The sequence below is a fragment of the Martes martes genome (assembly GCF_963455335.1).
Source record: "Martes martes genome assembly, chromosome: 10".
In the NCBI taxonomy this organism is placed as follows: domain Eukaryota; kingdom Metazoa; phylum Chordata; class Mammalia; order Carnivora; family Mustelidae; genus Martes; species Martes martes.
Genome location: NC_137898.1, coordinates 58,022,124 through 58,047,878, shown reverse-complemented (window position 1 = coordinate 58,047,878; position 25,755 = coordinate 58,022,124). Strand labels below are relative to the sequence as shown.

At 41.3% G+C, this 25,755-nt stretch overlaps 1 protein-coding gene and 1 pseudogene across 11 annotated transcripts in view; both read right to left on the bottom strand.

The window, feature by feature from the left end:
• RNF121 (ring finger protein 121) overlaps window positions 1-25,482 on the bottom strand; it is an 82,590-nt gene extending 57,108 nt beyond the window's left edge. For 2 of the 10 annotated variants that reach the window (XM_080816010.1, XM_080816006.1), the window contains exon 1: window positions 24,387-24,495. Coding sequence is in view for 3 of the 10 variants with exons in the window: in XM_080816002.1 (XP_080672128.1) it covers window positions 25,382-25,444 (63 nt within the window). In the remaining 7 variants the exon portion in view is untranslated. Of the gene's footprint in view, window positions 1-24,386; window positions 24,496-25,381 lie in introns of those variants that run through there. The other 8 variants (XM_080816001.1, XM_080816003.1, XM_080816002.1 and 5 more) reach the window with 8 other exon arrangements.
• LOC308351889 (diphthamide biosynthesis protein 3-like) lies at window positions 818-25,198 on the bottom strand (annotated as a pseudogene). The gene is made up of 2 exons: window positions 25,193-25,198; window positions 818-1,062 (listed from the first exon to the last, which is right to left on the bottom strand). The product of its transcript is annotated as a diphthamide biosynthesis protein 3-like (transcript).
• Window positions 25,483-25,755: the final 273 nt, after the last annotated feature.

The window sequence follows — 25,755 nt, the reverse complement described above, 5'->3', positions numbered from 1 at the left end:
GGGGCTCGATCCCAGCACCCTGGGATCATGACCTAAGCCGAAGGCAGAGGCTTTAACCCACTAAGCCACCCAGGCGCCCCAGCCCTGCAGATATTCTTTATCCAGTTGAGGAAGTTCCTCTGTGTTCCTAGTTCTGTGAGAATTTTTATCTTAAATGGGTATGGGATTTTTGTCAAATGTTTTTCTTTATTCATACATTTATGTAATTTTTATTCTTTAACCTATTGATCTGATGGAATATAATAACTGACTTTAAAATGTTGAACCAACTTGAATACCTGGGATTAATCCCACTTGGTCATGGTGTATGATTCTTTTTATACACTGTAAGATTCAATTTGTTAATATTTTACTGATGATTTTTACATTGACGTCCATAAAAGCCACTGATGTCCCCTCTTTCACTTATAGGAGTAATTTGTGTCCTCTTTTTTTCTTAGGTAGCCTGGCTACAGACCTACTGGTTTTATCAATCTTTCAACATTTTGATTTTGATTTTCTCCACTGATTTCCTATTTTTAATTCATTGATTTCCGCTCTGTTTTTCATTACTCCTTTTCTTCTACTTAATCCGGTTTTAATCTGCTTTTTCTAGTTTCCAAAGGTGGAGACTTAGGTGATTTTATTTTATTTTTTCATGTCGTGGACTTGCTTCTTTAATTGGAGATGAACTTAGCAGTCAATGGCGAGGATCCACACTCTAACAGAAGAACCAACTACAGAATGGTTGTCCTCTCGAAGAAACAGTAACTTGCATTTGATTTTTCCAGGTTGGCTCATTCCCAAATGCTCAAGATTCGGATTCCTAAAGTCTTCTTTAGCATTTACCTAATTCTTTGTGGGTGGAAGCGGGGCTGGGACGGTTTGTCCACACATAAACTGATCCTTGCATAAATCACTTTTACAATGAGAAAGCAGCTGGGACACGTTGCCATGTCTTCCCCATTCTCTTCATCTTCTTGGTGACGCACAAGTTATCCCCCCACAGGAAGCGACGGAAATTGTCTCCAAGTCTTTATCATATTGGAAGTCCTCAATCTCCCCCTCATCATGAAAGAGCCACTGTCACTGGGGCCAGCAGAAATCTGTTGCCTCCACAAGCTAACACTGCCCTGGGAAGGTCTAACTTGGCAGGCACAGGCCCCAGCTCAGGTGATTGATTTTAGATCTTTCCTCTCTTCCCTCTAAGCATGGTTTTCTCTGCATCCCACAAATTTCAATAAGTTGTATTTTCATTTTCATTTAGTTCAAATATGTATATTTTTCAAGACTTCTTCTTTGATCCATGTGTTATTTAGAAGTATGTTGTTTGATATTCAAGTATTTGTGGATTTTCTAGCTGTCATTCATTTACTGATTTCTAGCTGAAATCCATTATGCTCTGACAGGAGACACTGTATGATTCCCAGTCTTTTAAATTTGTTAAGTTTTGTTTTATGGCCCACCTTGTGTTTTATCTTGGTGAATGTTCCATGTAAACTTGAGAATGTCTCTATCCTGCTGTTATCAGATGAAGCAGTCTATAGATGTCCATTATATCCAGTTGATTGATGGTGTCTAAACTCAGCTATGTACTTACTGACTTAATGCCTGCTGAGTCTGTTCATTTCTGACACAGGAATGTTGAACTCTCCAACTAGAAAAGTGGATTTGTCTATTTCTCCTTACAATTCTATCAGTTTTGCCCACATATTTTGACACCCTTTTGTTAGGCACATATATATTACAGATTGTTACGTCTTCTTGAAGGACTGACTTTTTCATCACTACATAACGCCCCTCTTGATCCTTAATAAATTTCCTTCTCTGAAATCTGCTCTTTCTGGGGTGCATGGGTGGCTCAGTTGGTTAAGCACCCAACTCTTGGGGCACCTGGGTGGCTCAGTGGGTTAAGCCTCTGCCTTCGGCTCAGGTCATGATCTCAGGGTACTGGGATTGAGCCCCATATCAGGCTCTCTGCTCGGCGGGGAGCCTGCTTCCCCCTCTCCCTCTACCTTTCTCTCTGCCTACTTGTGAACTGTCTGACTGTCAAATAAATAAATAAAATCTTAAAAAAAAAAAAAAAAGCACCCAACTCTCCCATTTTGGCTCACGTAATGATCTCAGGGTCATGAGACTTAGCCCTGCATTAGGCTATACACTGAATGGGGAGTCTGCTTCAGATTTTCTCCCTCTCCCTTTGCCCCTCCCTGCCCCCCACTCGCCTGCTCACGCTCTCTCTAAAATAAATACATAAATCTTTGAAGTCTGCTCTTTCTGAAATATAGCTAGTCTTGCTTTCTTTTGATTAATATTAGTATGGCATATTATTCTCCATTCATTTACTTCTAATTTATATGTGTTCTTTTACTTAAAATGGGTATCTTGGGGCCCCTGGGTGGCTCAGTTGGTTAAGTTGCTGCCTTCAGCTCAGATCACGAGCCCAGGGTCCTGGGATCAAGGTCAACATCAGGCTCCTTGCTTTTCCCTGCTTCTCCCCTGCCTGCCTTTCCCCCTGCTTGTGCTTGATCGCTCTCTCTTGCTCACCCTGTGTCAAATTAAAAAATAAAATCTTAAAAAAAATTAAATTAAAAAATTTTTTAAAAATGGGTTTCTTGTAGGCAATATATAGTGGATCTTTTTTTTTTTAATCCACTCTGACAATCTTTTAATTGCTGCATTTAGACTCCTGATGCTCAAAGTAACTACTGATATAGCTGGATTAATATCCACTACATCTGTTGATATTTTGTTTGTTGTTCTCGTTCTTGGCTCCTGTTTTTGTTTTCCAAGCTTTTGTGATTTTTCTTTTCTTTTCTTTTCTTTTTTTTTTTTTTAAGTAGCCTCCATGCCTAGTATGGAGCCCAACATGGGACCTGAACTCACAACCCTGAGATCGAGACCTGAGCTGAAATCAAGAGTAGGAAGCTCAATCAATAGCTACCCAGGCACCCCCAAACTTTTGCAATTTTAACTGAGAATTTTACATAATTATATTTTCTCCTCTTTCTTAGCTTATCACTTATATTTGTTTTTATTTTGTTTTAATGGATGCCCTAGAGTTTGCAGTATACATTTACAACTAAGTCCACTTTCTTTTTTTTTTTAATATTTTATTTATTTATTTGACAGATAGAGATCAGAAGTAGGCAGAGAGGCAGGCAGAGAGAGAGAGAGAAGGAAGCAGGCTCCCCGCTGAGCAGAGAGCCCAACATGGGGCTCAATCCCAGGACCCTGGAATCATGACCTGAGCCGAAGGCAAAGGCTTTAACCCACTGAGCCACCTAGGCGCCCCTTAAGTCCATTTTCAAATAATACTATACCACTTCATGGGTAATGTGAGTACCTTATAACAAAATAATCGTAATTTCTCCCTCCCATCCTTTGTTTCATTGCTGTCATTCATTTCACTTTTTCATAAGCATATCTACACACACACACACGCACATACATAGACACATAAATGCATACATAATCAAATACAGTGTTGGTATTATTGTTCTGAAAAAACTGATATGCTAGATTAATTACAAGTAAAAAAAAAAAAAGGAGCACTATAAAAATCCTCTAGCTTACATTATATTCAATGGTGAAGGACAAAATGCTTTTCCTTTAAGATGAGAAACAATGTCAGCATGTCTACCGTCACCACTACTATTCAACACTGAAGTTTTTAGCTAGCATAAGGCAATAAAAGGAGATAAAAAGCACACAAATTGGAAAGAAAGAAAACTGCCCCTATATGTAGATGTCTTGATGTTCTATGTAGAAAATCCCAAAGAATCTACAAAAAGAAAAAAAAATACTAGAATAAGAAAGTTCAGCAACATGGTAGAATATAATATAAACACACTCAAAAAATACATTTGTATATATTAGTAATGAACACATGAAAACTGAATATAAAATTTACAATCATTCATAAAAAAGTATAAGTAAAATAAATATTTCTATTATATCTTCACTTATTTCTTTTCTGATACTTCCTTCCTTTATGTAGATCTGAGTTTCCGACCTCTAACATTTTCCTCTCTCTAAAGGACTACTTTTAACATTCCTTGCAAGTCAGATCTACTGGGAACAAATTCTTTCATTTTTTGTTTGTCTTTATTTCTCCTTCTCTCTTGAAGGGTAAAGAACTCTAGGTTGGTGGCATTTTTCTCAAAAAAAAAAAAAAAATTTTTTTTTTTTTTTTTTTAAAGAAAGAGAGTATGAGGGCGCCTCGGTGGCTCCGTGGGTTAGGCCTCTGCCTTCAGCTCAGGTCATGATCTCAGGGTCCTGGGATCGAGGCCTGCACTGGGCTCTCTGCTCATTGGGGAGCTGCTTCCCCCTCTCTCTCTGCCTGACTCTCTGCCTACTTGTGATCTCTGTCAAATAAATAAAATCTTTAAAAAAAAAAAAAGAAAGAAAAGAGAGTGTGGGCAGGGGTGGGGACAGAGGGAGAGAATCTTAAGCAAGCACCATGCCTAGCCACAGAGCCCAAAGTGGGACTCAATTTCATGTGCCTGAGATCATGACCTGAGACGAAATCAAGAGTCGGACACTTAACTGAGTCACTCAGGTGCCCCTTTTCTCAACACTTTAAACATTTCATTCTACCTGCTCTTGCTTCCGTGGTTTCTGAGGAAAACTTAATGTAGTTCTTATCTTCGCTCCTCTGTAGGCAAGATGGGTTTTCCTCTCGTTTCTTTCAGGATTTTCTATCTTTGATTTTCTAGTTTGAAAAATTACATGTCTAGGTGTAGTTTTTTGGCATGGAAGGTTTTTGTCTCATTGTTGTTTTGACATTTATCCTCCTTAGTATTTTGAGCTTCCTGGATCTGTGGTTTGCCGTCTGACATTAATTTGGGCAATTCTCAGTCATTATTGTTTCAAATATTTCTTTTATTTCCCTCTTTTTCTTCTGGTATCCCCATGGTATGAATGTCTTAAGTCTGGGCTGCTCTAACAAAATGCAATAGATTGGGTGTGGCTTATAAACAACAATTTATTTCTCACATCTCTGGAGGGTGGGAAGTCCAGGATGATGGCACTAGATTTTATGTCTGGTAAGGGCTTCTGGGTTCATAGATGGCCACCTTTTGTCCATTTTCTCAAATGGTAAAAGGGGCTAGGGAGCTCTGTGGGGCCTCTTTCATAAGGGTACAAATCCCAATTATGAGGGCTCTGCCCTTATGACCTAATCATCTCCCAAAAAGCTCCCCCATCTAATACCATCACATTAGGGATTAAAATTTCAACATATGAATTTGGGGGGCTCACATTCAGACCATAGCAATGTATATCACAACTTTTGTAGTTGTCCCATGGTTCTTAGATACTGTTTTCTCTAATATTTTTTTCTCTTCACTTTTCAATTCTATAGGTTCCTATTGAGATACCCTCAAGCTCAGAGATTCTTTCCTCAGCCATGTCCGGTCTACTGGCAAGCCCATCAAAGACGTTTTTCAGGGGCGCCTGGGTGGCTCAGTGGGTTAAGCTGCTGCTTTCTGCTCGGGTCATGATCCCAGAGTCCTGGGATCGAGTCCCGCATCGGGCTCTCTGCTCGGCGGGGAGCCTGCTTCTCCCCCTCTCCCTCTCTCTCTGCCTGCTTCTCTGCCTGCTTGTGATCTCTGTCTGTCAAATAAGTAAATAAAATCTTTAAAAAAAAAAAAGACGTTTTTCATTTCTGCTAGTGTTTCTGATATCTAGTGTTAGAATTTCCATCTCTCTTGTTCTTACACTGCTGTCTACTTTAGCCATTAGAGTTATGACCATATTAATCATAGTTGTTTTAAATTCCTGGTCTAATAATTCCAACATCCCTGTCATAGGTGACTCTAATTCTGATGCTTGGTTTTTCTCTTCAAACTGTGCTTTTGGGGCATCTGGGTGGACTCCGTCATTAAGTGTACAACTCTTGATCTCAGCTCAGGTCTTGATCCCAGGGTCATGAGTTCAAGCCCCACAATGAGCTCCATGCTGGACAGGGAGCCTACCTGAAAGAACAAAACCCAAAAAACTGTGCTTTTTGTCTTCTGGTAGGTCTTAGAATTTTTTCTTGATAGGTCAGCATGATATGCCAAGTAAAAGGTGCTGCTATAAATAGGCCTTTAGTAATGTGGTAGCAAGGTGTAGGAGGAGGAGAAACATACTAGAGTCCAATGACTGAATTTCAGTCTTTTAGTGAGCCTGTGCCTGTGGAATATAACTTCACAAGTGCTTCTCAGTTCTTCACTCACCCCTCTTAGGTGGGAAAGGATGGCTTCAGTGGGCTGGAGTTTGGCATTTCCCTTTTCCTACATGGAAGTCTAGAGCTGGCTAGAGTTGGGTATTTCCCTTCCCCTGGGTCAGTTAGGCTCTGGCTAACTAGTTTCTCCTGATGGCAGACCACCTTGTTAAGAACAGAATGCTCAGCAGTATTTTTAAATAGTTCCTTTGCCCTTCGCCAAAAGCACGAGGGGATTTTTCTCAATACTCAGTTTAAGAGGGACGCCTGGGTGGCTCAGTCAGTTAAGCGGCCGCCTTTGGCTCGGGTCGTGATCCCAGGGTCCTGGGATTGAGTCCCACATCGGGCTCCTTTTTCAGCGGGGAGCCTGCTTCTCTGCCTCTGCCTGCCACTCTACCTGTGTGCTCTCTCTCTCTCTCTGACAAATATATAAATAAATCTTTAAAAAAAAATACTCAGCTTAAGAACCTGATAGATATCCAAGAGGCAGAACTCGCAAAATTGGCAGGGGGTGGGGGGAACCTCAATGACTGAGTCCCCTTGGAGCTTTTAACTCTCAGAGTTGTCAAAAGGGAGTCTCCAGCAATTCATCTAAGGCCCAGGTTTCCCTATTCCAGGACTGGTTCCCACAGATGTGTCTGCTCCTGTAAGTTGTGATTCTCTGTATTCAACTTTTGGTCTCTCCAATTTTCCAGGCCCTTATAAACTCACTTCTCTTATAAATCTAAGAATTACTGATTTATCGGTTTGTTTAGCTTTTTACTTGTTAGGACAAAGCAGTGACTCTTAAGCTTCTTAGAAGCCGTATTGGAAATTTCTGTACATTTTTTGATGAAATTATTTAATTTTTATTGCTGAGTTGTAAAAGTTCCTTACATATTCTGGAAACAAATTCCCTTATCTAATATATGACTTGCGAATATTGTCTCCCATTCTGTGGGTTCTTTTTACTTTTTTGATGGTGTCCTTTGCAACACAAAAATTTTTCATGTTGATAAGTCCAAGTTATTTATTGTTTTCTTTAATTCCTTGTGCTTGGGTGTCATATCTAAGAAATGATCATGATTTAGGATAATGTTTTCTTCTAAAAAAATTTTTTTTAAAGATTTTATTTATTTATTTGACAGAGAGATCACAAGTAGGCAGAGAGGCAGGCAGAGAGAGAGGGGGAAGCAGGCTCCCTGCTGAGCAGAGAGCCCAACGCAGGGCTTGATCCCAGGACCCTGGGACCGTGACCTGAGCCAAAGGCAGAGGCTTTAACCCACTGAGCCACCCAGGCGCCCCTTCTTCTAAAAATTTTATAGTTTTAGTTATTATATTTAGGTCATTGGTCCATTTTGAGTTAATTTTTGTATACGGTATGAGGTAGGGATCGACTTCATTCTTTTGCATGTGGCTAACTAGTTGTCTCAGCATCATTTGTTGAGAAGACCATTCATTCCCCATGTGCACCTGATCCTTCACATTGGCTCTTTTCTAAGATGGTACAATACCCTTGTTTTCCACATCATTTTCTTGAGTGTTCCCATAGCTCTATAAACTTTGCTGACAGAACCTCAGAAAAGACCATAAACAAATAAGAACATAAACAAGCAAACAAATAAATAAGGCCCCAAAGCTGTCTGTGAAGTTTGATAACATTTATTCCTTTACTCAAATCTCACTTAAGTACTCCTGTTCTAAATGGGCAGGTCCAGGGCTAGGCAGGGGATGCAAAGATGAACCAGACTTTTTTCTTGCCCTTGAGAGGACAGATAAAAAATAAAATAATTAGGCTGCTTTAAAAGTATGAATTTATTTAGCCCAGGGAGCACAACTGTTTCCACTCTACAGAAGGCATAGATGAGATATAAAGGAGAAAAATGACTCACTGAAGATCACAGTTGCAAATAGTGATGGAGAAAGGGGCACAGAACTTATGGGAAAAATCAAAGACAGGGCTTATGGCCTCAAGTGCCCAAATCAATGACTAGTCACAAAGTCCTCCTAGAGTCACATTATGATTTTCATGGGGCCCAGGTACTTCTGCCTTTGTGGGCCTCTTTCTCCATTAAAAAAAAAAATACATATGTATATAAATATATTTTTTATTTTTTTAAATTATTTTTATTAACATATAATGTATTATTTGCCCCAGGGGTACAGGTCTGTGAATCGTCAGGCTTGCACACTTCACAGCACTCACCATATCACATACCCTCCCCAATGTCCATAACCCAACACAGTGCTCACTATTGGAGCAATACAAAGAAGATTAGTATGGCTGCTTTGCAAGGGTGACAGGTAAAAATGTATTTTATGACTGCACTGCTACAAAGATGTATAATCCAAGCTGGACTGTATTCACTTTTTTCTTCTTAAAGGAAATTAAGACATTTTTGTGGGTCCCTGGGGACTGTACCTACTGTGCCTAATGGATAAGTCAGCCTAGGTCTTGCTATGGACCAAGTGTTCTCTCCCCAGCTGCCAAATCACTTTGCTCTACTGCTTCTAAGATTCTCTTCTCTCCCGGGTCTATCTGATCAAGGAGCATGAGGTTTAAGCTCACACTACATCTCACTGCCTAAATCCACAATAAAAAGCAGCCTCACTCTAATCATATGAGCACTATAAAGTCATCAGAAAATCACTTGACAATAATATATATTCTGTGTTCAAGAATATTCTGTGTTCAGTAATATGTATTCTGTGTTCTAGGTTTAGATATATTCATGAATGATCACACCTCAAAAAAAGAAACAGACCTATCATTGACCTGCAAACACCAAAGGCATGGGGAGCATGCACCTGGCATCTTGAAAGTACCCAATAAATATGTTTGCTCATTCAATCACAAGACAAGCATAAAGCAAAGTCTATTTTCTTATAAAACTTAACTTTGAATAAGCAGAAAATAAACATATAAATAAACATATATTTATATATATGACATAAATTCTGGTAGTATTATGAAGGAAAATAAAACATGGTAAGAGAAGAAAGTGAAAAGGGAGACTGTTTTGTTGCTATACTGTAGACACTCATTTCCCCAAAAGGTTTCCAACAGCAGGAGAACATGCTGGGTGAGACAGCCAGTGAAACCCCATGTAGTATGTCTTATTTCTTTGGGTTTTATCTCATTCCCACTTTTCACCCCAAGAAATGGGTTTAGGGCAACAACTACCCTTCTCAGTGAAAAGAAGAGCAGTTGACGAGAAGAGCAGTTGAGAAGAGCTAGTAGTAATCTAGCATACCTATTTAATTGCTATGTGTCAATAAACACGGAACTTCCTCTGTGCCTCAGTTTCCCCATCTACAAAATGAGGGGGTTGGCTTAGGTGATTTTCAAGGTGCTTTAAAACTAAAATGCTGTAATAATTCACACCAAATCTGTCTAACTCCAAAGCTTTGGAGTCAGCTGTAATACTCTGGCTTTCCAAACTGCCACAGTTTCCTTATTTACCACAGAACTAAAAACAAAATACCTTCGGTGTGGTAAGGTGTGATTTAACAGGATGCTACCAGATTAAATCAATGAAACTTTACTAAGTGACTACCGTGGCATGCATCAGGAGTATCCATCAGTCAGAGGATGGCCTCTTGTCCTGGCTTCAAGTACCTGCTAACTGTAAAGGGCCCTAAACTCTGGAATGCCATCCGCCAGGGCCAACTGGCATTTCAGAGGCCCCAGCTGATCCTTCCAAGTTAGAGACTGATCAACCATGTAGCTACAGACTTCATTCTTTCACAAAAATTAGAGACAAACCCAACCTTTGCCCTTGAGGTATTCATAGTTAGTGAGGGGCAGGGGAGGGGAGGAGACAGGACACAACAGATTATTAAAGATAAAATAGTATGACAGGGATAACCATTGACATTTAAACAAAACGCTACCTAAGCCCAGAAAAAGGAGAGATTAGCTATCTCCTAGACCTGGTAGGAATACAGCACACCAGGCTGGCTGCCTCCTCTATCCTGTGGGGACACATGCTCTGGTCCACTACGTGGTTAGGATAACAAGTACAAAAGTTCACAGGCTCCCCATATTTGTAGCTCTCCATTCTCCTCTCATTCACATTCTTCTTCAACTCTGCAGCCCTGCCGACAATTCAAGGCCAATAAATCAAAGTGCAACCACTTCGCTTTAAAAAAAAAAAAAAAAAAAAAAAGACCTCATGAATCAGCTGGGAATCATGCAGACGTTGAATCTGTTTAGCCAAACTGTAAGGCCTGATACAGACAGCACACTTGGAGCAGGGAAGTGAAAGCAGATGCTGGTGGTAACAACTGCTATGGCTGCTGTCTGCCCATCACCCCCACCTCTCTACCATCACCAGAAAGCCAGGCCAGCTGAGCTAGGAAGGCCAGCTCATCCTCTAGGTCAGCTGAGTTAGGAAGCTGTTTAATGAAAAATCTCAAATATATTAAAAGTAGAAGGGATAGTTTAATGACTTCTCTCCCATTCAACAATTATCAAATTTGGGGGCACCTACCATTCTTTGCTTCTTCAATTCCTTTCCCATGAAATTCCTACTTCTCAGCCTAGCTTCCTCCCCACTGGCCCTCCGCTCACTTTTTCCTACATGCCCTCCAGCCTCCCATGTACTCTATACCATTCCTTTAGGATGGTATCGGACCCAATCCAGATGCCACCTCTTCCAGAAACCCTTCCAGAGCAAAATTATCCTTTCTATGGACTACTAGAGCCTTTATATTCTGGACTATTCATCTGCTTGCCACATCTCCCACCTATGGAATCACCCTTGAATTTTTCATTGCCACACCTCAGACTTTATCCCTTGCTCTCTCCCAGACTACTGCAGCGACCTCCAAGGTGATCTCCCTGAATCTAATCTCACCAGAACAGATGCACACCTAATAGCAGCCAGAGTGATCTTTCTCAGATACAAAACTGACCGCATCAGCCCTCTACTTAGACTTTGATACCTTTCTATTACCTTTGGATTAAAGCCCAAACTTATTTGTATGACACACAAGGTACTTCATAATCTGGTCCAACCAGCTACTTATCTCACCACTCTCCACCAAATGGCTTATACTCCAGCCACACTGAATCACCTGAACCACCTACCATTCTAACATGCTCTTCCCTTTTATCGCTCAGCACTTTGGCCGGTGCCATCTTCTCTCCCTAGAATTCTTTCCTCACCTTCACTGTCTAGTTCATCTCTATTTGCTCTTGAAGATGCAGCTCAAATATCACCTCCTTCATGAGATATTTTCCAGTTATTCATTCACACATTCATTCAACAACTGTGAGATGAACATATGCTAAGTTCTAGACTGGGGATACAATGATAAATAAATAACAGCTCTCACTCTCAAGATGCTTAGAGTTTATTAGATGTCCTCAGGTAGAGTGATTCCCTTCCTCTTCTGCAGAAATTTGCAATTTATACATATCTCCAAGGTCACATTAGTTTTTATACTTGTTTCTGAGTCTGTTTCCACAACTTGACTCTAAGCATCTTGAGGTCAAGGATATTTTCTTCTTATTAAAACTTTGTTGGGGGGTGCCTGGGTGGCTCAATGGGTTAAGCCTCTGCCTTTGCCTCAGGTCATGATCTCAGGGTTCTGGGATCGAGTCCCGCATTGGATCTCTGCTCGGCAGGGAGCCTGCTTCCTCCTCTCTCTCTCTGCCTGACTCTCTGCCTACTTGTGATCTCTCTCTCTCTCTGTCAAATAAATAAATAAATAAAATCTTTAAAAAACAAAAAACAAAAAACTTTGTTGGGTGCTTGGGTGGCAGTGGTTAAGCCTCTGCCTTCAGCTCAGGTCATGATCTCAGGGTCCTGGGTTCAAGACCCACATCGGGCTCTCTGCTCAGCGAGGAGCCTGCTCCCCCCTACCCCGTCGCCTGCCTCTCTGGCTACTTGTGATCCCTCTCTCAGTCAAATAAATAAATAAAATCTTTAAAAAAAAAAAAAAAAGCTTTTTTGAGGTATAGCATCTATTTTGTGGACAATTAAATGATTGTTCATATATTTACAGGGTGGTGCAACCATCTTACTTTAGATCATTTCCATCACTTTAGAAACAAACCTCTATCAACTCCCCATTCACATTCCCAGACCTAATCAACCACAAATCTACTTTATATCTCTATATATTTGCCTTTTCTGGACCTTTCATATAAATGAAATCATACAAAATGCAGTTTTTTTGACTGGCTTCTTTCAGACAACATGTTTTTTCAAGGAGCATCCATGTTCTAGCATATATCAGTACTTCACTCTTTTTTTTTTTTTTTTTTTTTTTATTGGGTTTTTTTTTTTTTTTATTTTAATAAACATATAATGTATTTTTATCCCCAGGGGTACAGGTCTGTGAATCGTCTGGTTTACACATTTCACAGCACTCATCATAGCACATACCCTCCCCAATGTCCATTTCCCCACCACCCTCTCCCAACCCCCTTCCCCCCCGCAACCCTCAGTCTGTTTCTTGAGATTGAGTCTTTTATGGTTTGTCTCCCTCCCAATCCCATCTTTTCATTTTTTCTTTTCCTACCTCCCCCCTTCACTCTTTTTTTCTTGCCAAATAATATTCCACGGTGTAGATACAGGTTTTATCTGTTTACTGGTGGATAGACACCTGTGTTATTTCTACTTTGGGGCTATAATGAATAACATTGCTATAACATCTGTATATAAGCTCTTGTGTGGACATATGTTTTTATTTCTCAAGTATGTATCTTAGGAGTGGAATTACTGGGTCATCTGGTACCTCTATGGTTAACCTTTTGAGAAACCACCAAATTATTTCCCACAGCAGCTACATCACGCTGTATTTCCACTAGCAGGGCATGAGGGTTCCAATTTCTCCACCTCCTTCACAACACTTGTTATTATGAGCTTGTTATTATAGTATCATAGTAAGTATGAAGTGAGTGGTATCTCACTGTGGTTTTTATTTGCATTTCTCTGATGGTTAATAATGTTTAACATCTTTTCATGCATTTAATGGCCATTTGTATATTTTCTTGGGAGAAGAGTCAATTCAGATCATTTGTCCAATTTTTATTGGGTTATTTATCTTTTATTGAGTTGTAAGAGTTCTTTATATATTCTGAATGCAAATTCCTCATCAGATATATGATTTGCAAATATTTTCTCCTATTTAGCAATCTTTCTGGATGTGAAGTGGGTCTGAGAATCATCTGAATCTTATTCACCTTTATGTTTCAAAGAACTAGACTGGGGGTGCCCGGGTGGCTCAGCTGGTTGAGTGGTTGAGCATCTGACTCTTGATTTCGGCTCAGGTCCTGATCTCAGAGTCATGGGACTGAGCCGCACATCAGGCTCTGCGCTCTGTGAAGAGTCTGCCTGGGATTCTCCCTCTCCCTCTGCCCCACCCCCTACTTGCACGTACACTGTCTCTCTCAAATAAATAAATAAAATCTTAGAAAACCAAACAAACAAAGAACTAGTCTATAACCTGGTACACTGTATATGTTCAGTGTTAGATGTATGTTACTTAATGTTAATAGCTTTGAGGACAAGGAATGGGCCTTACTCATTCAGCATCCCCCTCATACTTGACACCTAGCACTACACACAAAGCACATGCTTTGGAAATACACAGAGACTGAGTAATTCTCCCCTGAGCAAAAAGTGGAGATAATGTCAAATAAAATGGCCAAACAGAATTTTTCACATTTCCTCTTTCCCCTCCTAAAACTTCTACCTTGGTCCCTCCTGTTTCAATACCTGGTACTGTCAACAATGGTGCTGCCAATTAGTCAAGTTAAAGCAAAACAAATCCAAAAACCTGAAAGTCAAGCTTGATTATTTCCCTTATACCTGATATCCAATCCACCAGCAAGTCCTGTAGGCTCTAGTTCAAAACATATTCTAAATTCATCCACTTTTCCTCATCATCTCTGCTATCACACCCCTAACACTATCATCTCTCACCTGAACTACTGCAAGTCTCCTAACTGCTCTCCTTGAATGTCCGTCTACAATTCATTCTCCTCAAAGCAGCCAGAAAGATCTTTTTTTAATTGAAACCAGCAGGGGAGCCTGCCCGTCTCAGCTGGTCAAGTGCCTTCCGATCAGGTCAATATCTCAGGGTCATGAGATCCAGCCCCGCCTCGGGTTCTGCTTGGGATTCTCTTCCTCTCCCTCTCTCTGCTCCTCCCCCATGCTTGCTCAGGTGCCCTAAATAAATCTTTAAAAAAAGATGCAAACCAGCTCACCTCACTCCCATCTTTCAAACTATTCAAAATCTTTTCATTGTATTCTCAGTAAAATTCAACGTGTTTAGCAGCATCTATGAGGCCTTACAGATCTGACTCTGCCATACTCCCTGACCTCACTGGTACTTTTTTCCCTTTGATTCAGATGAAGATTCAGACACACTGGCTTTCACTTTGGTCCCAAAACATGCCTAACTCATTCCATGACTTGTACTTCTCCCTCCACTTGACACATGTCTGCTTCCAAATCTGCAAATTGCTAGGTCTTCCTTATTCAGGTGTTGGTTCAAATGTCACCTCATAGGCTTTTCATAACCTCTCCTAGTTGTTCTCTACCACATCACCCTACTTTTCTCAGAGGACTTGTCACCGTTTGGAGTTACCTCTTTTTGTTATCTGCATGCCCCCATTAGAAAGTAAACCTCACAAGAGCAAGGATCTTGGTTGTCTTGTTCATTGCAGAGTTACCAGGACCTAGAAAAATGCCTGTCATATTGAAGGCACAAGTATTTCAAGAAGGAAAGACTGAATGAACAATGCAGACGACGTATTTAATAAATGCTTGATAAATGTGTGAGTGAATGAATTAGGGAGGTGAATGGACAGCACAAAAAAAAATAAGTGGAAGCACTGCTATTTAGTATTTTTATAGCTGCTCACTTTTCTCTACCTTCACTGCCTTTACTTTTGCTCAGATCCTCATTATCTCTTAGCTACTTAAGTACCCCCAACTAATTTCTTCTTTCCCCAATCTGATCCCTCCAAAAATAACCTCTACATTTCCATCAGACTTGATCATTCTGAGACATAGATCTAAACATGCTACAAGCCCAAGCTTCTCAGCTTGTTGTTATAAACGCTTCTCCAACCTTAACACTCACCGTTATTTCCCTACATTTAGCCTATACTTCAGTCATACAGAAATTCTTTCAGTTCCCAGAATATTCCATGTTGTTTAATGCCTGCAAATCTTTGCATACGTTTGCAATTTGCTGGACTGCTCTTTCCTATCTCACAGACTCCATCTATTGAACTCAAATTTTATTCTTTTTTTTTTTTAAAGATTTTATTTATTTATTTGTCAGAGAGAGAGAGAGAGAGTGAGTACAGGCAGACAGAGAGGCAGAGGGAGAAGCAGGCTCCCTGCGGAGCAAGGAGCCCGATGTGGGACTCAATCCCAGGACGCTGGGATCATGACCTGAGCCGAAGGCAGCGGCTTAACCAACTGAGCCACCCAGGCATTCCATCAAATTTTATTCTTAAGAACAAACTCAAGCATCTTCTCTGTAAAGTCTTTAATGATTCCCCTAAGCAGAGTTAATCACTCCCTTCTTTGGGTCACCACGGTGTATAACACCACTTACACTATACCACAATTATTTGTTTCCATGTCTGTCTTCTCCTACATGACTATCAGCCCCTGAGAGCAGGAACCAGGTCTTCATCTTTGTGTCCCCTGCACAGTATTTGGCATATATAAGCACTCAATAATTGATGACAGAAGGAATGAATAAACCTCTCTTAACTCCTCGGTGGGCATTCAAAATCAACCTTATGTTGCCCCCAACCTGTGTTTCTAGATCTCGTACTTAGCCCTCACCTACTTGATCTCCAAATACACCCTTCTTTTTCACATTTACTTAGGGGCCTTTATTCCTGATGTTCTCTCTCTAGTGATATTTAAACCATCCGTTAAGGTCCAGCTCAGAGGGCTCCCTCTCCATGAAGTCTTCCCTAACCAAATCAATGAGAAGGGATTTACTTCCCCAATAGTACTTTGCTTTGTCTAATAAGGTAATTAGGACCTCAGATTTTATAATTATAGTCAATATCTTTCCAACTGGACTACATGTCCTAATTTCTAACAGAACTGTAAGCTCCTTAAAAGCCAGAAACATGATCTAGCATCTTTTCTCTCAACCCAAGTGCTTAACACAGTGCCTTGCCCGAAGCAAGCGGTTATCAACGAATGTTTTAGTAGTGAAGAATAATATATTTCAGGATCAGAGAGTCCATGCCTCCATTCTTTCACATATGTGATTTTACTTACCTTGGTGTAAATTGGCCCCTATTCATATGGTAAACTTTTACCCCTCCTTTAAGAATCAGCCCAATGTAGGGACACCTGGGTGGCTCAGTTGGTTAAGCAGCTGCCTTCGGCTCAGGTCATGATCCCAGCGTCCTGGGATTGAGTCCCACATCCGGCTCCTTGCTCGGCAGGGAGCCTGCTTCTCTCTCTGCCTGCCACTCTGTCTGGTTGTGCTCACTCTCGCTTCTCTCTCTCTCTCTCTGACAAATAAATAAATAAATAAATCTTTAAAAAAAAAAAAAAAAGAATCAGCCCAATGTCATATCCTCTCTTAAGTCTTCTCTAAGTCTCCCAAATACACTTACACGCTCCATCCATATACCCGTGGTACCCTGCATATAACTATTCATTATACTATATTGTCATTCTCACTTGATGGGTTCCTCCCCAACTAGACCATGAACTCTTCTGGAGCAGAGATAGTCTCATTATCCATTTATGAATTCCCAAGATCAAACAGAGTATCTAGCATAATTTAAATGCTCAATAAAGATGTGGTGAACTTTGAAAATAGTGACTCCCTGTTATAGAGTACACCAGCAATAGAGATCATGGAGTCCTACAGCCAAGTTCAAATCCTACTTCCACTTACAACCTAGGCAATCTTGAATAAATTAAAATTACTTAGCTGTGTCTCTGTTTTTTTCATCTAGAAAATGAGAATAACAGCATTAAAACAGAAAAGAACTGATGTCATGTAAAATGCTTACTATAGTGCCTGGTACACAGCATGCACTAAAAAAGTTAGCTATTGTTATCATTAGACCAAAAGAAAAAACGGTTTCTGCAGGGTGCTAACTGACAGACTCAAGAAGAGATTAGGCTCAATCTTATGGGCACTGGGGAGTAAAATGACCCTGGAGTCCTCTTAAGTAACAGATACATTAAGTTATTGAGAAGACCCTACTGGGAAAGGGGAAGGAGAAGAGAGGGAACACAAACCTTGGCAGGTTTACGCTTATGCTCTCTGTCTTGTGTCCCGTGTTGTGCCCCCCACCCACCCACCTCCTCTTTCCCCACTGTTTTCTCCCTAGTTGCCCAGGGCCAAAAGCCTCATGGCCATAACTCAGCATTCCCTTGAGAAAGCTGCACTGTAAAGAGAACTAATGAGTTTATGTTTACCTACAGATTTCCCTCTGAGGAGCCAAAAAAGAACAAGCGACTCCAAGAAGGGAAAACACAAAGAAATAAAGTGGAGATAAGGCAGGACGGCAGATGGATTATCTTGGGTTGGCTTTCAAGGAGTACCTTTCAAGACAAACAGCCCCATGTAGGTTTGAGCCTACACATCCCAGAGGCATCACCTGGCAGTGCCTGTGCTTGCATGTGCTTCCATGGGCCAACAAGGCAAAGAAGCAGGATCTAGGAAAAGGAATGAGTACTAAAAAGTTGAAGCTACAGAAATAAGAATTCTAGCCCAATTTGAAGAAAACTGCAACAGAGGTATTCAAACAGGGAATAGACTGACCACAGGGGGAAAGCTGCCTATCATTAGAGGGGTTTAAACATAGACTGGGAGTGAGCACTTGCTGGGGATGTTTGACTTGAGTGAAGGACTAGATTTAAGATTCAAGTTCAATAAACATTTGAATATCTACTCTATGTTAGCCACTGTGAGAGACTAGGTGCTAGGAACACAGATGAAAAATGATATGGTTGTCCCCTCCAGGAATTCACTGCCAAATCAGGGAGATGAACAATATAAAATGGTAAAAGTTGACAGAAATCTATATAGGGTACTACTATGGGGCAGAGAGCAAGTCCTTAGATTCTCTGCCAATGACTGATTGGTAAGGAGCAATACACTATTACTTACAAACGAAAATGCTTCATAAGCAGTTCAAAAGCAAATGCTATCAGGTGATACTGTGTTACTTCAAAAACAGACAGTTAAGCAAGTCAGTTAACCTTTGCTATTGAGTCAATACTTCCCTCATCCTGAGCAGAACTCACACCTATGAGCATTCTTATTTATGATATCTTTTTTTTTTTTTTAAAGTAGGCTCCAAGCCCAGTGTGGAGCCCAACATGGGGCTTGAACTCATTACCCTGAGATCAAGAGTCAGATGCTTAACTGACTGAAGCCACCCAGGCAACCCCATCATTTATGCAATAAATATACTGTTGTCCGCTATGTGCCAAGCACTCGGTAAACCACTGAGGAATGTACAAAGAAAGACAGTCCCTGCATTCAAGGAGTTAGAACATTCCTCTTCATCCTTTCCTCCTCTCTCTCCTATCCCCCCTTATTGACCAGATGACACCTTAAATTCCTTCTGGAAGTAGATGAGTTATTAAGATATAAGCTTAATCAAAAAGTGACTAGCAAAAAGCAAGAGTAAGCTGGGGATAGGAGTTGTAATGGGAAACACTGTCTGCAGACAGGGTATCTGCCAAAGTATGAGATTCTGACTGCATTCTGAAGTCAGGCCTTTTTTGTCCACAACTTCCCTAACACCATTTTTTCCTTCTCTCAACTTAATATTATTACCACAAATTATTTTTTAAAGATTTTTTTTTTATTTATTTGACAGAGATCACAAGTAGGCAGAGAGGCAGGCAGAGAGGGAAGGGGGAAGCAGGCGCCCACAAATTATTAACAATAATTATACATTCATTCATTCAGTCAGTCATTAGTATATACCTGATAGAAACTGCAGGGAACACAGGCAGAGTAAAATACTAGGATCCAGGACTTGCAAAGCTGCAAGAGATCTCTAAAACATCTTCTAAGTCCAAACATGTCATTTCACAGACGGAGAAGTGAGGCACAGAAAGGTTGAAATCTTTCATGAATTCAATCTTCATGCATTTATTGAATCATACTCTTTGCCAGGCACCAGTTATATGAGGATGGATAGGGCTTTCGAGGAGAACCGAATCTCATGGGAGATAGACAAATGCATGACCCCAGTCAAATTACCTCTGTAAATGAGGTCACATACTTACACAGAAATGTCCAGTGTAGGACAATATAGAAGTACACAGTACTCACACTGCCCAGAGTGGTTAAGAGCACAGGAACTGGAGTTGTTTTGGATTTGAACCCCAGCTCTGTCACTTATCCAGCTGTATAACATTGGGCAAGTTACTTAAATTCTCTATACATCAGTTTCCGCATCTGTAGAATGGAGATAACCATAACAGTACCTACTGTAAGGTTTTGGTATTAAGTTAGATAATGCATATAAAACACTCGGCACAGGACCTGGCACAGACTAAGTATTCTTATCTTATTTCAACTTCAGCACTTACCTGCTGAGCCCTGGTCTCAGAATCCTCAACACAGCCTTCCAAGCATCTATTATCATTTAGCTGTCTCTGAGATAAAACAAATAGGCTATTCCTAGTCTAGAACCCAGGTGTATTGTTTATTACTATTTTTCCCCCCACCACACTATGCTAGTTCTCATTTTACATGCCTTAAAATAACCCAAAGAAAAATGGTCAGATATCCCAGATTAAACGTCAGTCACACACACCTCAATCCCTCAGTAAAACCTTGGCTTTGGCCAAATATCTCTAGAGAGGAAAACCCCTGGACACAAGGAACATTTATCAAATGTCTATAGGGAGAGACCCACAGGAGGAAAAACAAAAACAAAAACAAAACAAAGCAGTGATTACGACTTTGAGGAAGCAAGGGATTTCTACAGCCTCCCTGTTAGGGGTTTACCAGTCAAGCTGGGAAGAGAAGATATGACATGAACTGCCACTTCCTCCTTGATGTACCCACCGCATCTATTGCCTAGCACAGCACCTGTGACATGTTTTTGTACTTATTTACCAGTCTTTCTCTTCTCATGCTAATCCATGAACTCCATGAAGGCAATTATCACACCTTCTCCATCTTGGTATCCTTAAGCATAGCACAGTGCCTGGCACACAGAAGGTGCTTCAAAAAAGGCTGATGAGTTTATAAATGAACACACAGAAAACCATCAAAGGCAGGGAAAGAAGAAATCAGTGTAGATCAGATTAGTTCTCGAAGTCAGGACAGCCTTAAGGCTAGAACCTTAAGTACAGGCAGATTTAGAAACACAACAGAGGGAAAGGATAGGCATTCTAGGCAGACAGGACGGCACCAAAAAAGACCTGGCAGTAACCAGAAACATGGTGCACAGTATGTTAGAACCAGAAAGTTTTAAACATGACTTAGTCCAATAGTTCAATTCTCATAGGGATGTTGTAAACATTCAATCAAAAATAAAAAAACACATACTACTAAGTAAAGGAGCTGGCACATCACAAACATTCACTAACTGGTAGCTATTATTACTATTACTCAAAAATAGTAATTATCCAACACTTAGTAGGAGCCTGTTGTATGCCACACAGCATGCTGAGGGAAGGAACTACAACAATGAGCAAGACAGGTTTGGACTCTGCTCTCTCTTGTAGCTAAGAATCTGGTGGGGAAGACAGACAAAATAATCCTTGATAGGCATGGGCTAGAGGAAGTATGGGGGGTGGGGGTGGGACTGAAGGAACAAAGAGTAGGGTCATCCAATCAGTGGGCAGTAAGAGAGAGCTCCCTGATTATCAAAGTGTGTCTTGAGACACTTTGAGGGGTTCTGAGTCCCCTCACAGACCCCAAGGCTTCAAAGTGAGATTTTGCATGAATGAAAGGTATTGTGGTAAATAAAGGTTTAAAAACCACCAATCTAGTTCAATCTCCTCTTCTAACAAGAACAAAATAGGGCCCAGATGAGGTAAATTACACATCTGAGGCAGCAATACTTCAAGTTAGTTATAGACTGGGATACTTGCTTTGAACTTGAGCCGGAAACTACTCACTGATCTGCATATCACATCATTCTGGCAGATGAACAAGCACTGGGAGTAGACGAATCCAGAATTCCTAGGCACTGGCCAGGCAGGCCGGCTGGCCCTGACTGGATTGCTGACATGTTTTTTCTACCTTACATCCCAAGCCGGCTCTCGGTGCCAAAATGATGCCTCCAGTTCCTCTCTGAAGTTGGCCATTTACACCTTCCAGGAGGAATTCAGGGCTCCAGGAGTGGGTCTGCTTCTGAGCCACCTATCTCATAACCATGTTTTATCCCACTAATATCCCCCAGCACGAAGTGGTTTGGCAAGTTGAGAGCAACAACTGAGTCTAACCAGTTATCACAGCCTATTTAATACCTAGCCTGAGCTGGCTAGACCCACTCTCATCTCCCTAAATGCCACTAAGCTAATCACTCCTCCCATGGGGGTGAGGGTCGGGGTGGGGTGGGTCCAGCAGAGTCAAATTATTAGTAAATTAAAGGACCTGTGTAGAAAAACTAATATTCCTTTGGTTAACCCTTACTTTACACCTCTCAGGAATGAAAGGCTACTTCATGTTTTGGAGATGAAACTTCTGTACATAAAGAAAGGGGCAGTTTACTTGCTTAGATGTGTTTGCAAGTTTAGGCCTTTTTTTTTTTTTTTTTTAGATTTTATTTATTTATTTGAGAGAATGAGAGACACAGCACAAGAAGGGGGAGGGTCAGAGGGAGAAGTAGACTCCCTGCCGAGCAGGGAGTCTGATGTGGGACTCGATCCTGGGACTCCAGGATCATGACCAGAGCTGAAGGCAGTCGCCCAACCAACTGAGCCACCCAGGGGCCCTACAGTTTAGGTCTTTAAACTAAGGGGAAACAAATACTTTGGAATCTGGGGAAAAAATTGGGTTTAAATCTTAGCGATACCACATAGTAGCTGCAAGATCCTTAGCATTCTCATAATACTCTGAACCTCAACTTTCTTGATCATAAATAGGGAATACTAATAAGATTACTGTCACAACTGTGAGACTCAAAATACTCTTTGGAATCACAGTCACTTACGAAATATACTGTATCAATTTTTACATGAGATCATAAGACCATACAGTTTTAAATTACCAATCCCCACAGCATAAAAAACAGAGAAATAGAACCAAGGTGCTCCTTACAGTACGGGATAAGCTCAGGATAGCACAGGCAGACCTGGGTTCGAATCTACACCTCCCAGCTCCCCAGCTGAGGAATCCTACGAAAGTTACTCCAATCTCTTTAGCCTTACTCTCCTCCTGTATAAAATGCAATTAATACCACCTAACTCACAGGGCTCTTAGTAATGAATGAGATAATGCAAGTAAAGGACTTTAAACACAGGCTGGTTTATGGTAAGGACTCAATAAACAGTAACCTTTTCCACCAGTAGATCATTTCCTAAACCCTCTTTTCCATACACTTCTGCAACACAAGAGAAGCACTTAGCGCAGCCTAAATTACCTCAATTACTAGAGAAACATATAATGAAAAGATAAAAGAGGAAAGAAATGAACTGATGACTGCTATTCCAGATCACTTATCATACTAAAGATATGTGATATTGGAAAACACAGGTACAATATCCTGAAGAACAAAACCACAGCATGTGCAATCTTTCCAAAGAAGCAGCAAAGAGCACCAACTGCAGCTTAGTTAGGCTATCCATTACGGTTATCTGGGCCCCACAGGAGTCTCTCTACAAAACAGAAAGGGCTACAGGGAGACAACTCTGATGCCACATGCAAGTCACTACTTCTTTGTAAACACAACCTTTATTTTTCCAGCTCAAAATCCATCTCTATCACAAAGATTTCACTGACTCTCCCTAGCAGACTCAAGTGCTTGCCCCACTGAATTTTTCACACACTTCTATTATAACAATTATCTAGCACTACGGAGCTATTTACATATCTCTTCCTTACACTAAGTTGGTAAAGATTCTCTTACCTTTGAATTGCCAGTGTATAACACACAGTAGACCTCCATCATTACAAATTATAAGAATGGCTTTCACCTTTTTCTTTACTAGCTAAGGCTGCTAAGAAACAGCTGGGTAGACTCTAGTATTACATAAACTAAGGTCTGCCAGACCAGACCCCTGCTTTTTTTCTTTGTTTAGGGTGAGGGCGCTTGAAGGGCTAACTGGCTGCTACTACTTCTCAGAGTTATCTCCTCAAACACACAAAAGATAGAAACAGTCCATATAGAATTTCCAGACCACAGATTATATTCTTTCTCAGTAAAAAATAACAGAAGTTTCGGGGATGGATGCTAGTGGTTACACATAAAGCTGACCTCCAGGCATGACACTCTAAGTCTATATAATACACTCATAATAAGCATATTATACAACTAGAAGCTCTTAAGTTCTTGAAACGTAATGAAAGAAAAGGTAAGAAGCAAAAATCAAAAATGTCTTACATCAAAACTTGGAAGTTCTTTTCTTACATTTTCTTTTCTCCTCTGCTAATTCTTTAGCTCTTTATCTCAATGAACCCTGATATATGTAACTGAAATTAGCCTCTCTCAAAGGAGAACTCATGACTAACAAACTATATGTAATAACTTCAATACTGTATTTCCTTTTTCCAGGGTGCTTTGAAATGTATCTCACTGAATCACAGCCAACTGTAATCAAAGAAACTTAAAGCTGTAAGGGGCCTCAGAGGTCATTTCCACAACCACCCCATGTCACCAACCAAGTGGTATCTAAACACCTCTAGTGGCTGGGAGCTATGGGTCTAAAATGGTTCTTAAAAATTTCCCCCTGTTCTAACCACCTGTCGGGTACTCAGTCTCCTGCCACCTTAATGATCCCAATCAGGCAAACCAAATCCACCAAGTCATCCCACCACAAAGCACCAGTCTTGACTTCTCAAGTCCACTTCTACTCCCCTTCTGAACCTCTCCCCCAGACTTCCCCAATCACCCACCCCAAAGCCTCTAAGATTCTGATCCCTCAGAGATCCCCTGGGTTCCATTCCTGACAATCAATCTCCTTCCTCCCATCCCTCTGTGCTGTCTATATTGTGTCCTGTGCAAGGCCACAAGCACCCCTTGTTCTGAATGTACCTTTGACCTCAAAATCATCTCCCTTTACTTTCTCACCTTCTCTTCACTTCTCAGCGCTGTCCCTTCATTCCTTCCAAACTCAATGTGTCTTTCCTCCTAGTGACTCAAGGACCACTGGTAATTAAATACATCCGTTGTTAAATGCCTATTAAACAGGTAAAGGGGACATACATCCTTAAGGAGCTCATCCTCAAAGAACTCATACGTTTAGAAGGAGCCAGAAATAGAGAATCACTTACCCCGTAAGACTCAGTTCCTCTGGGAACCCCTCCCTAGCCCAAACTCAATTGGTCCCCTCTTTGCAGTGCCATCATTAAACCTATGATGCAGTGACTAGTCTTCCCTGTGTGTCTCCCATCACTAGGCTGAGGCCTCGTCAATGGGAAGGCCCCTACGTCCCTAGCACTTAGCCCAGAACTCAGCGCAAAGATGATATGTAACGTTTGTTAAATGAGTGAATGGATGAATTCCGGTGTGTGATCATTCGTTCATCCATTCAGTGCCCAAAACTTTACTAAGTACACTAGGTACAAAGGCCTAGAGTGTATGGATAAATAAAATAGTTCTTATATAAAAAATAATGCTATAATAGTAGCAGATTAGCACTCTTTCCCGGTCCGCGTCCCCAACCCCCACGCCAAACCTAGACGCGACTCTCCCACAGCTAAAGCCCGGCCTTCCCTTACAGAAGTCCACGCCCCTCCGACTCAAGCTACCTCTCAGCCCTTCAGTCCTACCCTAGGACCCCCCCAAGTAATACCTCAAATCTTAATGCCCCCATCCTCTCTGGCTTCTTTTCCTATCTTCCATCTCCACCCTCGAGGTTACTGCAAGTCTTCTACCCCCATGTCCGCCTCCGAGTCTCCGAGTCCAGGGTATCTCCGATTTCCCTCTCCGCGCACCCGCCCCCCATTTGGCTCCTTCCCTCTCAGGGTCCCGCCTCCCCTAGGACCCTACTCCCGATACCTCTCCTCCCCTCCCTTCAGTTTCAGGATAAGCCTCTTCCCTCCTTGACTCTGAACTCTTCTTACCTCATCTAGCTCCCGTTCCCCGGCAGCACCTCCTCCAACCTCCACCTCCACCACTGCCGCCATCTTCACAACTCTCCCCCTCCCCCGTCGCCGTGCGAGCCAGCTGCTTCCGCCGCTCAAGTGCTCCTAGCCAATAGGCGGCTCAAGCTCCAGCAGGGGGGCGGGGCATCAAGACAGGCGGAGCTCTGAGAGGGACTAAGAGACCATCTACCTGCTACTCTTTAAAGGTCAGGGAGGGACGGTTTCCAAGCACTTCCAAGTTTCGGTGGAGGAGGGTTCTTGGGAAATGAGAAATTGGGCCTGTATTATTTACAATGCAAATATTTCACCAATTCTCCCCTTTGGACCCCGAAAGAGAAGAGTCTCTAAACCGT